This window comes from Lepisma saccharinum, chromosome 27 (assembly GCF_977018435.1).
Source record: "Lepisma saccharinum chromosome 27, izLepSacc3.1, whole genome shotgun sequence".
Lineage (NCBI taxonomy): Eukaryota > Metazoa > Arthropoda > Insecta > Zygentoma > Lepismatidae > Lepisma > Lepisma saccharinum.
The window spans coordinates 38,202,598-38,217,314 of record NC_139255.1 but is presented as its reverse complement, the minus strand read 5'-3'; the positions used below and the strand labels follow the sequence as shown (position 1 = coordinate 38,217,314).

General features: G+C 38.7%; 2 protein-coding genes across 9 annotated transcripts in view; one reads left to right on the top strand and one right to left on the bottom strand.

The window, feature by feature from the left end:
- Positions 1–14,369, top strand: part of LOC145980331 (uncharacterized) — a 112,678-nt gene extending 98,309 nt beyond the window's left edge. For 2 of the 3 annotated variants that reach the window (XM_083113366.1, XM_083113367.1), the window contains exon 3: positions 11,980–14,369. In XM_083113366.1, coding sequence (XP_082969492.1) covers positions 11,991–12,197 — 207 coding nt within the window. In that variant the 5' untranslated portion in view covers positions 11,980–11,990 and the 3' untranslated portion in view covers positions 12,198–14,369. The remainder of the gene's footprint in view (positions 1–11,979) is intronic. The other variant, XR_014440845.1, reaches the window with a different exon arrangement.
- dysc (whirlin protein dyschronic) overlaps positions 1–14,717 on the bottom strand; it is an 817,084-nt gene that overhangs the window by 149,738 nt on the left and 652,629 nt on the right. The window lies entirely within an intron of this gene.

Sequence of the window (14,717 nt, the reverse complement as noted above, 5' to 3'; positions counted from 1 at the left end):
GTCGTACTTCCACCAAACTAGCTCTGACCGTGAAGCAGTGGCGATAGTGTAGAGTGTGTAGCCGGCAAAAGTTTGAGACAAAAGGGTAAGCCAAAAGTGACAGAAAAGCGATGTAAAAGAAACAAACGATCAGCATTATTTTTATATACAACGCTAATCGATTAACCATTTTTGGCCATCCACATTCGAGTAACTATTTATATTTTCCATGTGGTGTTGGACAGGTCGAATAATCCTTTGTTCATATCGATTACTGTTGTTTGTACTGTTACTATCCCCTTGATTTTTTAAGCTAGGGTGTTCAATTGTTCTTTCAACCCGGTTATTCTTACGCTAGATTGATTGATTGATTGAGTTGGTGTTTTAAGTCCACTTTATGCACAGTAAAGCTAATCGGGACTGGACCTACAGTTTAAAGTGGGATCCGAACCACTATTTTCCTCCACCGGGAATCGAACCCGCGATTTCGATTGTTCTTTCACTCGGGTTGCTTTTACGCTCGGATATTAAATTATTATTTCATGCTGGTTATTTTTACGCTGGGATGTTCGATTGTTGTTTCATCCAGGCTCTCAATTGGTCTTTCATATTGGACGCAAGGATGTTCAATTTGTTTTTTTGTTTTTTATCTATGGCAAGTTTTACGCTAGATATTTGATTATTTCGGGTTTTATCAGCATGAAATGAATTAAGGGTCGGCGTTCAGCGCCATCTTTTGATCAATTGTTTACTTACAAGATCTTTAAGGTACACACAGGTAAATAAAGGGGAGGGGAATTCCTTTAGTTAATATATTTTCCGTGGGCACTGATATCTTGTGGCACAGTGGCCTCTGCTTATTTACACTTTAACAAACAAAGCAGCTTGTGTTGTTGTCAAAAGGGCAGGTGGTTACAATCGAAGCAGGCACCTGTACATGCCGCTGTCAGGTGCATGTAAACAGGCAGCTTAAGCATTGAAAAAAAAGAGTGTTATTAAACAGCTTTTTCACTTTCCTCTTTACGCCGTGTTGACACGGAGGCAGACAAGCTCGGCCGCTGGGAGGGAGACGTTCCCATCTGGCTGCCCCGAGAGGGAAGTGGGTCAAGCCTTTATGTACTCACATACATAAGATGATCATAATGTAACCGCTGCGAAAGGTGAACGGACGGCCGAGGTCAACAATTATACCATTACATCCGGGTGCGGGCGAGAACGAACGGTCAAATGTTTTTTTTTACTTCTTCTATCTCTCTTTTTTGTTTGTCTGGATCTTCTTCAGTCTCTGCGGACTATGGTTGCCGAAGGGCTGCTGGGAAATTCACTATAGCAAAAACATGTTTTACATAATTCCGTATTTTAATATCGAAATATTACGGTTCGTTCACATTTGTTGATTTGATTTGATTTAGTTTATTTTACTTCGCGTTTTGTGCCTCTTGGCTAATTTGCGAAGATGGGGATGAGTGATGAAATGATGAAATTGATGAATGGACTTTCACAAACAACCAAGCCCGACCGGGATTCGAACCCGGGACCCTTGGCGTCGTAGCGCGATGTGCTAACCACTCGGCCACAGGGTCGGGCCGTTCACATTTGTGACCTCCTCTACATCAATAATTCTTTACTCTCATATTAAATTGATTCTACACTCCCATACAGCAACAATCCTGCACAACGACACTTCAGCAATCATCAGAGGCGTCTGCTGAACGCAGGCGGGCGGTGCATGCCGCGCATGTGTCAATTGTAGGAAAAAAGACAGCTTGCTCTGCGACGACATTAATGAGCATTACTTTAAAGAATTATTACTTTCTTTCACTTCAGATCCAAGAAATGTAATATAAGCTTAGTTGAGCGCTCTCGTCTAAAATAAACACTTCTCCTATATGAAGAAATTAGAATGTAGAAATGCTCATTAATGTCGTCGCAGAGCAAGCTGTCCTTTTTCCCACAATTGACGCATGCGCAGCATGCACCGCATGCGTTCAAGAGACGCCTCTGGTAAATCTGCACTCCAATACTTCAATTGGACTTCTGTGGCGGAATGGTTAGCACAGCGCACTACGACGCCAGGTATCCCGAAGTCGAATTCAGGCCTGGGCATTTTTGTTCTTTAGGATTGTCCTTTCGTCATCATTGTCGCGATTAGCCAAAATCGGAACAAAAGCGACGCCAAATAACAAATCAAATACTTCGCTAATTATGCACTCCAATACTTCCATAATTGTGTATTCTGAGTCCATAATAATACATGTGTACATGCACAGTGGAATCCATGAGTATTACCGTGCAAATCGTCTATGACTATTTTCATTAATTTTTCTCTCACATCCTGTGTTTTAAACCATGGATATTTATGTATGTTGGTGCAGAAGTTGTTAACAGCTTGTTTTGAGTTTTCTTTTAATTCTTGAAGCTCTTATTGGGTCAAATAAAGTGCACGAACATGGCGATGGACATTTTACACGGTAATATTCATGCATCACACTGCACATGTTCTCTGATACTTTAGTACTGAATTATTTCTATATTTCATTATTCTGATATATTAAACGACATCATTTTTTTACTTTGATACGTCAATATTTCGGCATCTCAATACTTCAGTAAGTTATTAAAAGGAATTAAAAAACTTTAGTGTTTCTCCATTGTTAAAACTTCAGTATTTGTGAATTTAGAACTTCGTTTCGTTCTTCGCTACCTCACTGTTTCCGCTGTGTGTTTCTTCAATACTTCGATGTAATTGTACATTTTGGAATATGCACCAAATCTCATATTTCAATTTTCTTATTTTACATCGCTTTTCTGCCTCTTTAGGTAAACGTAACGATCAGAACGAGTGATGATTAGCTGAAATCATTATTACTAAATCTCGTAAGGCGTTATTCACACATTGTATGTGCATTATCGATAAAACATAATTTATGGCCAAAATTTCCAGGATGCATCCAACACCGATATTTCGATGTTCTGAAATTCCTAATATCGGTCCGTAACAGACACAACAATGTGATGACCAAAAGAGCCAACATTATAGTCCTGAAAGTTGATTGTACAGTTCCCGCCACTGTCGTCTGCTGGGAATTCGAGTACTTGGTTGCCACATTCACAGCGGAAGGGAGGGGAGAGGAAGGCAACCACCACACAAGGGACATGTATTTCAGATGGTGAGAGGAAAATAATACGTATATGATGTTTCTTTGTTTGCCTTTTTGAAGGATCTTGCAACGGTGCGATCAGTCGCCACGTTTGCAGGTTTGGCAACAGCAGATGTCAGACCCTTTAGTGGTGGGAACTGTACCAGGATATACTACCTACTACCTGGCCTATAGAAATTCCTTATTCCATTGTCAACACGTGGACAGGGTTTTGAGAAAGCCGGACTGAGATTTCTCAGCAGCATGAGAACTGAGATATTCCTCGCGGATTGTCTCCTGCTACTCAAGCATTACACGGTGTTGCCATAAATCAATTGACACTGTGAAAGTGTCCTACAAAAGCCAAGCTCCTTTGTGTATGGTGATGGGAGATTTAAGAACAGGTTTTACAGGACCGCAGGTATGAGAATCAGCTTGGAAAAGTGAAGCAGGGTTCTAAAATGCACTTGGACCTTTAGGCGCCATTTGGCGATTAATGTATAACTTTTATTCGCCAAAATTAAACTGAACCGTCGAACGTCGAAACTAGACAGAACTTGGAACTACTTGAAAACAAGGTTGATGCACTATTGGCACATCAGCTGACACAATGATGGCGTCTGAGCTCCTCAATTAATGCGTTTTTGGTTCACCACACGGAGCAGCAACTGCAATTTTGTCAGTTCGAATACTGCCCTTAATAAATTGATCGTGATTTTTGTTATTTAGCGTAGCATTTCTGCCACTTTCGGCTAATCACGAAGATGAGAATGAGTTATGATTTGGAATTGACGAAGGGACACTTACAAAGAACAGCCATGCCCAGGCCGCGATTCGTTCCCGGGACCCCTGTCGTTGTAGCGCCCTGTACTAACCACTCAGCCACGGTGGTCGGCTTTGAGTTTGTGTGTTTCAGTAAGTCTTTGTTGTACATCATTAATCAAGTCGGAAAATAAGATATTTTGGAAGCAGTTTTTATAGATGTCGACAACTGCACTGCCGGGCTGTCAAGGGGACAGTACTCTCTATATGCAATCTTTGACAGCGTCTTTGATATGGGTTTTAGCCCACCTACGTTTCCAAAAAAGCAAAAAGTTTGAGCACAGTACTCTACTGATTCATGGAAAAGACCCTAGTTACATCAGTGTCAAGGGTTTCACCACCTCAGCCCTTATCAGCCCTACTATCTTGAAGCGGCTAGGAGCTCTGATTTCTCTACTAATGCTCAGCGCTTTCCAATTACTGCTTTGCATGCTGCCCGCCGGACAAAAACAAGTTTTCCCACGTAAACAACGTCTTCTGAATCATCGGTTCCTCATCGACGGACACCTCACCGTGATAATAACCATTTCCGGTGATAACCTTCAAAACGCTCTCTTTGTCGGCTGATTGTGTGAATGTTGTATATGATGAAGCTCACATATGCACATGTTAATTTGTTATTGTTTACTGAAAGGTGACATCCTAAATATTCCATTATCTATGGACGTCCGAAAGGAGGGAGGGGGCAGGGAAATGTCCATGAAAAGTTGAAGGCCAGATAAAAATTGCATTAATTTCAACAGCACTACAAGTAATCAATTATTCTAACTGAAAATTACAAGCAAGACTGACACGGGTTCGTCTACGAACGTAACAATATCAATTCAAGCTGAAAAAAAGGTGGGGGGGGGGGAGTTGAGGGGAAATGCCCCAGTATAGATCAGGAGAATGAAGAGAACACGTTGCTTCTAACAAGTCTAACACGTGATGCTGGATTACTAAATGTACGAGGGGTGGTCATACTTCAATCATACGTACGTATTTAATATTTTCTCTCTTGTTGCCTTGGGTTTTGATAACCAGTATAAACGTTGTTATTTGTTAACTGGTTTTGGGAAGATTACAAAGCAACCTACAACCAAGTAAATTATAAATAATTGGGAGAGTGGCAGAGAAATAGTCCCGATGAAGTCCTCTGCAATGGGCCTTTGTGGGGGATTGAGTCATGTACCCTTTCATTACAAGCCTTCAGCGTTAAAACCACTCCACCGGGAGATCTCTGAATAATGTTGCATGTTAAGTTACTGAAATTTTGAGAAATAAATGGATGACATGTAAGGATCCGGACTTTTCATGTAATTGTATTATTCCTTTGTTTGCAGCCAAGCAAAATTGACAAATGTCGGCGAATTACGATGTAAGAAACTGTATATATGAATTTCATTTTTACATATTTTGAGGCTTGTTACCGTTTAGAGTATTTTCTTTTACATAAAATGGGGTATTCGTGCCATTCGTTACCATTGCGTAATGCAGGCATATTTGTGGGATAATCATTCAAAATGCGTGTTACATGTTTTACAAAATCAGTAATTTTAATCTGATTTGTTGCAGTTCTGTCACAGATTTTTTTCGCATAATCTTGTTTTAAACCACGAAAATCTTGGAAAAGTGATTGTAGGTGGGCGCTCATTATATCAAAATAAATTCTTTAACAAGCTGAGAAAATTATTGGAATAAATATTTTATTTAGTGTCGGGAACCTAAAGTTAAGAAAATGGCGAAGACTACCAAACTATCATATTACATATTTTAATATACTTATATAATTTTTTATATTTCAGTGATTGTTTCTACATATTTATGTACAAATTTCACATGTTTTGGCTACTTAAAAATGCGGCCTTTAATAATAACAGTGTATAAAGAGAATGTTAACACGGTACTTTAAAATGGGAGAGAGTGAGAGGGTGTGTACAAGTTGCTTTGACGGAAGTCTTGGAATGTGCTTCCTGAAGGAAGGAAGAACGTGTGTTGGCCACGTGTTATGTTCACACTCACTTTCTCCAAGCACACGTATGGACAAGAAGCTGCACTCTGTCACCTGTGAGGTAGTCCACAGAGAAGTCTTCTCACTGGGCCACCCCGTCGTATCGACAGGTTGAAGACCTAGCGGTCGACCTTCGCCGAAAGCGTGATAAACTCACGCACACGCACTTTCTCTCCTGTTAATGATTTTTGGTTCGTTAATTACCACGTTTTCACCGCCTGTGAAAAGGACACGCAAAGTGATTCGGAAAAAACAAGAAAGAGAATTACTGCGACTCGTAACAAATTACGCAAACGTTACACTTCCGACGACTGTTTTGTAATTGCCTGTTTCCAGTCGCAAGACATAACAAGCCGAGCAGCGAGACGATTACTCATGTTTTCATCTTCCCATGGAAAAAATAATAATAATGTGGAGTTGGGTACAATAGGTGATTTCTAGGGCTCAGATAATTACGCATTTTTTTCTGTTAAAATTTATCGCAGGCTCAACTCACGACTGGCCTACATCAATCGTTTTCGGGGGCGTACACCTCGATGCGTGTCAACAACATTAGTTGCGAAGTAAAAGTTGTAGGGGTAACATCACTCTCAGGAAGCAACGTTGCCAAACGTACGTCTATTTTTGCAGTTGTTTTTATTTCCATTTTTGTGCACTCGTGTACTATTTTTTCCCTGTCATTTGGTTCTCTGACTTACATGCTATCTTAAAGTTCGTCACTCATTCACTCTCTCTCGCTCACTTTACAGTACATTTGGCAACATGTCCCCGATGCTCATTTGTTTCGTCCCACTATCAACGTTCGGTACGAAAATGCCCGATGTCAGTTGAAGAGAATTAAACTGATCGCTGATTCGTTGTTTCATAACCGCCAACTGGAAATGCGATCACTATAACATTTCCAGAACAAATCAGTGTTGGCGTTTCATGTCAAGCGGTGCCAATGAATGAATGAGTTTAAAATTTTGGGTGCGTCGACAGATATGGCCATTTTGCACCCTTCAAGGTTTGCGAAAAGTAAGGCTCCTAAATATAGGCATACGATACAATATTTACGGATGATTTCAGTAACATTTCCTTGCATAACGTAAAAACAAGAGTCAATCGAGCAAAGTTAATACCATTTTCAAATTCAGCACTCCAAAATCTACAAAGATATTCCCGTATTGACTGACTGACTGCTTATTTACGATCACATTTCTGCTATTTTTGGATAATCGCGACGGTGGAGATGAATGGTGCTGAAATGAAATGCATGATGAGATAAGCACGTGGTCGACACAACACAAGCTTCACGGAGGATTATGCTGGCTGAGCCCAGAGCCTTGTTACACAGCAGTTACTGTGCCCACGGAAGTCGCGGTTGAATTTTGGTTTTCAGCAACGGTCGACCTTGCACCCAAGATAGTTCCGGAGAGACAAACAGGACAGTTCGCTCTGTCGCAAGGTACAGACATTGACCTTTGCGACGTAGAAAGGCACAATCACGCCCTTGGCCAGCGTTGACAACCTCGCGATAAGAAAAAGTACCGTTTAATTTGTGAAATTATGCTAAATAAATTGTGCTAGTATCTACAATTAAAATAATGAATTACTACTCTTTTTGAATCAGTAATAGAAATTTATTATTGAAATTCTTTTCGGCCGAGTTGACTTTAACCTACAACTACAGTTGTGACGTCCCACGGATCGGAGTGTTCCTTTTGCTTGTTACCACCAGTAGTTTTGACCTTGAGGCTACCTCTCTTTCAGTACCTTCCTCAACTTCAGTGTGCTGTGAAACAGTGTTGCCACATGAAGGGAAATTTCCCTTTTGAAGGGAATTTTGGAGCTAATTTTAAGGGAAAAGAGAAATTCGATGAAAAATAGCGAATTTGCAGGGAAATTTTAAGACAGACTAAACATTAATTATATTAAACATTATAACAGATTCCAGTTTTGAAAATGATAACTTTTTTTTTTATTTTGTCTTACACTTTATTCTGAGAGAAATTGTGGAATTTGGGTTGACCCACATCTGGCTACCGTTTGGGGCCGGAGGTCTTTGGCCATTCGTCCTTATGGGAGTGGGAGTCCGAGGGTATTGTTTATTTAAGCTTTCTCCGATTCTCTGAATTTTGCCTCAAACACTACACGTGCAAACCATAAAGTTATCTTTCTCGCAAACCTATCTTGACTTCAGTCTTCATTGGACTTTGGGTGGGTTATTCGTTGTGTGCGAGTGTTTGGTGGAAGGCTGTGCCCGTCTTCGCGAAGGGAGAACAAGGGAAGCAAAGGAAACCATCTGCAACTCCAGAATATATTAGAAAACGTCGTGGAGAATTATCGGAAGATGAAAAAACACCGCGGAAACAAGTTAAAATAATTCCGTGCAGAGTGGCAAGAAGTGACCAACAATGGATTAAATTTTAATAAAAAACTTGCTGTCTTTTATAAGTTTCCACCTAATATGTGAAATTTACCAGAAAAGAACATTTGCTTAGGTATGTACTACGTATATATCTTTTTTAATAAAACGCGTATATCCATGCGCCGAACTTAACGTTTTTATGGGGAGGCAAAAATGCGATTTTCCACACAAACTCTTCATATGTGCGCCTGTAGAACAGCATTTTGTGTAGAATATTTTTTATTTTCTTCTGATGGTGTGATGAAGACAAGGGGCATTGGCCTCCCTAAATCCAATCTCTGTTTGTGTGTTTTGCTTTTTACTGATGATAATCTTCAGTTGCCTACTTTAACATAGTTTTAGCTTTCACCTCAAAACAAAAATTTTAGCTTGGTTTAGAAATAAAATCTAAATCTTCCAAAAAAAACCATTTAAAAGTTATTGATTTTATTGTTTATTGATTTGGTTTATTTTACTTCATTTTTCTGCCACTTTTGACTAATTGCAAAGATGGGGATAAGTAATGATATGATGAAATTTATGAATGGACACTCACAAACAGCCATGCCCAGGCCGGGATTCGAACCCGGTACCCCTGGCGTCGTAGCATTTAAAAGTTAAATTGATTAACATTTTATACATACATACGAACATGGGTCAACGATAACATTTAATTATTATTATTAATAATAATAATAATAATAATTCTTTAGATGAAGGGAAAAATGGGCGAAAAAGGGAAATTTTACCCCTTGGAAAGGGAAATTGTGCTTACAGATTGTGGCAACACTGCTGTGAAAGCGTGAAGGGGAAGGTTGCATTATCTGCTTCTGTGGTGTTTTGTTTATATACTGCGGTCCCGCGGACGCCACGACTGTGTTTGAGGGTTAAAATCACCGATGAATTATTACGATCAATAGACGTTGATCAGCTGTGTGTAAATACTCAGTTAAGATATATTTTGGATTGGTGTATTTGTTTTGCTTAAACTCACAATATAAAAAAAATATTTTTTTGAGGGAAGTTAAAAAATAATGTTTCGCTCTCAAAATTACGTAATTGAGTTCAGTGAATAACAAAGCATAAGACATGATTAAATTCACATCATTTAAAATATGTCTTGATATATTTATATTCCTTTCTTTCATAGAGGTCCTGTGGACCGCACGACTGTGGTTAAGGGTTAACATTGAACATTGATTCGTCGACTACAAATCTGAACATTTGTTATATTTGGAGCCCACAACTATCTACCGATTTCTTGCCATGAAATGGTCTTCGGGAGCAAAACCGAGAACTGGCTTTTCTTCTGTGATGGCCTACGACGAAAGGACATTTAAGTGCCAGAGAATGATGGTCCTAAAAAGGGCTTTCAATAAAGAGGGTCCTGAGAAGGACCTTTAGTAATAAGTTGTACAAAAAGATAAAAACAGAATAAACCGGTGATTAAGAGTGGTGGACTTCAGAAGGGGTTTCTAGGACGGGATGAGGAGGGTGTGATTGGACCGGAAATATGATCTGGATGTGATATTAATTTCTCAAATCATCGTTTTTTGGTGAATTTCTCCCTCCCAGAGAAGCAAGTTTGCAAATTATGCTAGATTTTCTCCATTATGCAAGGGATGGCATCGCTGCCCTTGCCGGAGAATGCACCGTTTGGGCAGAGAGATAGTGCATCTTGAAACGGTGCGTATTTGGAGCACTTTGGAAGGTCAAGGTGCTGCTCGGACGACGAGGTGTGAGAAGTAGGTTACTGGTGCAGCGGCGACGAGTCGGGTCGCAAAAGGAAAAGAACGCTGAAGGGAGCAGCTCGAGAGAAAGTCCTTGTCCGACGGAAGGGAGGGATGCTCACTTTTTCTCCCATTTATTACTCGGACGCCTCACAAAACGAGCGTCTTTAGTCATGGTTGTCGCTGGAGACAAAGCAAGGGACTGGCTGTCATCTTTTCTTCTGTGATGGCCTACGACGAAAGTATGCTGCTCACAGGAACGGCTTTACGCTTTTGTGAAGGTTGATGGACCTCGGCTTAGGGAAATTTTGAAACAGTTTAAAGTGACATGGAAAAGGGAAACTTTCTCAAGAAATTGCTGCAGGTAAAAACCAGAAGCATCTGTTCCTTTCAGTTTCTCATCCACCACTGGTTATTCCTAGATATTCACTCTCATTGGCTATTAGTATCGAATGTCTACATTCATAGGTGCCTTCTAAAAGAACAACTTCGTGCCTTCGTGTCATGGTGCTATGTACACGGAGAACTTTAACTTTGCCTTACTTTAATTCTTATTACATCGGATGTTCACAGGATTTCTTTCAGGGAGAAGATAAACGAGGCACATTCCCCCCACAATAATGTTCTTCCCTTAAAAAAAACACTGCTTCAATTTGAATTTATCATGATCCTGCAACGCCCTATCAATAACACAAATTACTGTGACTGAAATGAAATTATGTGCGTCAAATAAATAATTATAGGTTGAATTTAATTTTCCAGGGGGCCCTAGTCCCCCTTACTCCCCTTTCGGACGTCCATGTATAACATTACAACCATATTCCTTTCCGACATAATTGTTAACTCACACTTCTGAAATTCCCTCTCCTCTCATTTTTGCAGGTGTCGCATGACAGCAGTTTGAATAGATGCATTTGTAATATTCCAGTAAAGAAATACTTACCCCTTGAAGTGCATTACTGTTAACATTTGTTTCTACAACACTGTATATAAATTATAAAAGTATTTTCAATCTATTTTGATAAATAAATAAATAATATGCACATATTATAATATGTATTTCATATGACAGGAAACATTTGCAGTATCATACAGCAGAAAATATAATTTTTCATCCGTTTTAACTGATAAATGATCATTGCTATAAACATTTACAATCTGTTAATTTTACATTTTGACAGCAATGAATATATTAAGGGTTTTATTGTTGGCTACATTTTTAGAGCGCTTTAATTGCCCGTACTGGTGTTCAATCTTGATAATTCTACTCAGCCTATATTTGTAATAAAGAATATATATATATATAAAGTTGGACCATGTTTTTATAAAATTAAGAGGTTTAATTCATATACACTTTTAACGTTTGTGGCTGCATATCTTGTGCAGCTTACTATGTTGTATCATTTTGCAGAGTGTTTTAAAAGTTGCCCACCTCAACATTGATCGCTTATAACATGAAAACCGTAAGAGATATTTACACTAGGTTTTCTGCATTAGGAAGCCTAATCCACTGACATATTTTTCAATGCTTAACATTATCAGTTTGCCCCATGCAAGGAAATCTATGAATTAATTAATGGCGGAAATCAGAATTACAGGATTACAATTTTTCCAGAATGTCACTTTTGGGTGACAAACATGTAAGAAATTATGGAAGATTCATAATTAGACGTCTGTTGACTGATGCCATACTACGTCATTTGCAACCAGGGTTTGGGACTGGCGATTATATGGACCATAACCACTGGCAGGTCGAAATTTTGTCAATAGACGAAGGCAATATGTGCCTAAGTATTGGCAATAAATCATAATTTTGCACCGAAATAGGGTTGGGCGACTTTTGAAATACTCTGTACAAGGGCATATAATCAAGGCAATGATGGTGTTAGAGACAATGATAGTGACGTTTTTCCTCTTTCTTCCTGGCAGAAACATCCAAGATGGAATCGTGGCTGTTGGACGTGAAGAAAGTTCGGATCCCAAGACCCAAGTTCGCATCCAGCCGCAGCTATCCAGCGGAACCCCCGAAAGACTACTACGAAGATGATGACGAAGGGAAGGAGAACAAGAGAGAATTGGCTGCAGGAGGGGAGGACATGGCCAAAGCGACAGAGGAATTGAGAAGAGCGGTGCAAGAGAAGCTATAGCCGGTGAAAGAATGGGAAAAGGACATTTAAGTGCCAGAGAATGAGGGTCCTAAAAAGGGCTTTCAATAAAGAGGGTCCTGAGAAGGACCTTCAGTAATAAGTTGTACAAAAAGATAAAAACAGAATAAACCGGTGATTAAGAGGAATCGAAGAGGAGAGACACCCTGCACGCGAGCGGTGGTGGTGGACTTCAGAAGGGGTTTCTAGGACGGGATGTGTGAGTGTATGTGATGATGTGGTCGGTTTCGGTACTAGTGACTTTTGCACCCAATCCAGGTAACTTTCGCTGTTGGACATTTTAGGAAATTTTTCATGTCAGGAACCTTCACTGTTCTGTAAATCGCCTCTCTCAATTCTGATTGGCAACATTTGCTCAAAACATCTCTATTTTCCTTCACACTAAGTCACCTTTTACACCAAAGGACACACCTCTACTATTAGATAAGCCCAGGAATTATACATACACGGTCAAGACAAACAGAGATCTTATCTTACAAACATGTAATCGTTGCAAACGAAATACATGAGACATTTCCACCAAATTCGAAAACCCACTCATACGCAGTTCAGATTCATCTTGAAGTTTATCTACAAGTATCACTAACGTTTACACATCACACTATTTCCAATAATTTGAAATCATGTGAAGATGGCGCCATATAGATATGACATTTTCAATAAAATATATCGAGAGTTCCACGTGCTCACAGTTGGAGAACAATATATTTTAAAATGATCACGTCACTGATTTGGATATTGTGTACATATATTTGTAAGATATAACAGGTTACGTGTTCTTCTGTATTGTATTTCGCCTTGGTATAAGTTGGGGATTGTCATTGTTCAGAATGTGAATTCAGTCTGACCGATTGTGCTGTTTTGTTAGAACAAGATACTTTCAAACAGCACCGAATATGAAGGAACTACATTTTCAACTCGAATTTCAAGTTTTAGGTCTTGCATGTCTCAAATAACAAGCTCCTCCATTCAGTCTTGAATCAATCTCTACCGATAATTAAAAAAGACAGTATTGTATTAATTGCCCCTAATTCTTACTCTATATCCTCGGAGGGAAAATAACAGTTGACCCTTAAACATTGAGGAAAAAGCTGAATTTTGACTGACGTTGAGACCTCATCGGGGGGAGCATTTTTCACAAAAGTCCTCAAGTAACAACCCCCTCTTCCCGCCTAAAGATCAGAACTTCAGTTCTCAGAAATTCATTTACAACGAATATGTGTTTCGGATCAAATATTTTTTTAAGTCATTTCTAAAACGACATAAAACACGGCGATACACACATATATGTGATATTTACTTTCAAAATTGAAAGAAAAGAAGAAAAAAAAATATATGTTCCGAGTTGTAGCTTGAACAGAATTTGGAGAGACGAGATTCCATAAAATGTTTCAATTTGAGGTTGTCGATTATTTCTGAAACTTTACAACGGTGTGGAGTTGGGACTTTCAATATAATGACCCAGAAGTGACCATACATATTGGAAGCCTGACCATTCAAACTTCGATTTTGATATTTTTACAAAAAATACCGGCGTAAATGGAATGAGATTAAGATAATTTATTTACATTGCTTATGCTTGTAACTCAGGTTTATCATAATTTGGTTTGGGCCACATGTATTTTTTGGTCTTCATTGTCTAGAGGTTATAAACTCCAAGCCTTTTAGTGCTATTAACAGAGCTAAAGATATGCCATTTCATTCAATTATTTTAAAGCCATTAACTTGTTAAACTGAACAACACACTTACATTCACAATCTACGTCCACATTTGCACTGAAGTGTAATTAGGCAAGAAGTTCACACCAATAAGTGCAAGGCTGAACTGTATGCGATTGTATAGAAGATGTACAATATTTGTAGTGTAATATGTTCAGAAATGTTACCACAGTCTACTTACATTTAACATCTTTCCGATTTGTCAAATGAACAAAAACAAATATTAACTTAGATTTCAATAGAAATGTATGTAACTCTTGATCATATGTAATAGTTTGCTGCGTGCGTGCATGTGATTATTATTTTGTAAATGTGTATTATATACATGAATGATTGAATAAATAAATAAATATATATATATATACATATGAATGTATTGCAAATGTTACTCTTTCTGAGAGCTGTATAGAATAAACAAATACAAGTAGTAACATATATTAACTGCTTTGGTGTTCATTTTATCGCTTGAATTTTTCATGTTTTCAAGAACTAAAAGTTAATTTTTCCTTATGTTTATAAACGGTTATGTTCTACGGAAAGTGGTACTTAAGGACAACATTGTAGCTATTTTAGTTCCTTCCAGAAATGTTTCTACTGCATAGTATTATTTTGTGGTTTAACATTCCAGAACCAATAAACTTCGAATATTATGTATTGTTCTAGATAGGAGGAATGTTTGGCAACAATGATCGTGTTATTTAGTTTTGTGGAAGGTTTTCTAAAGTGAAACGTATATTTTGACTTTTTTATTTATTATTGTCAAGCGGGAGGGGGTTTTGAAGT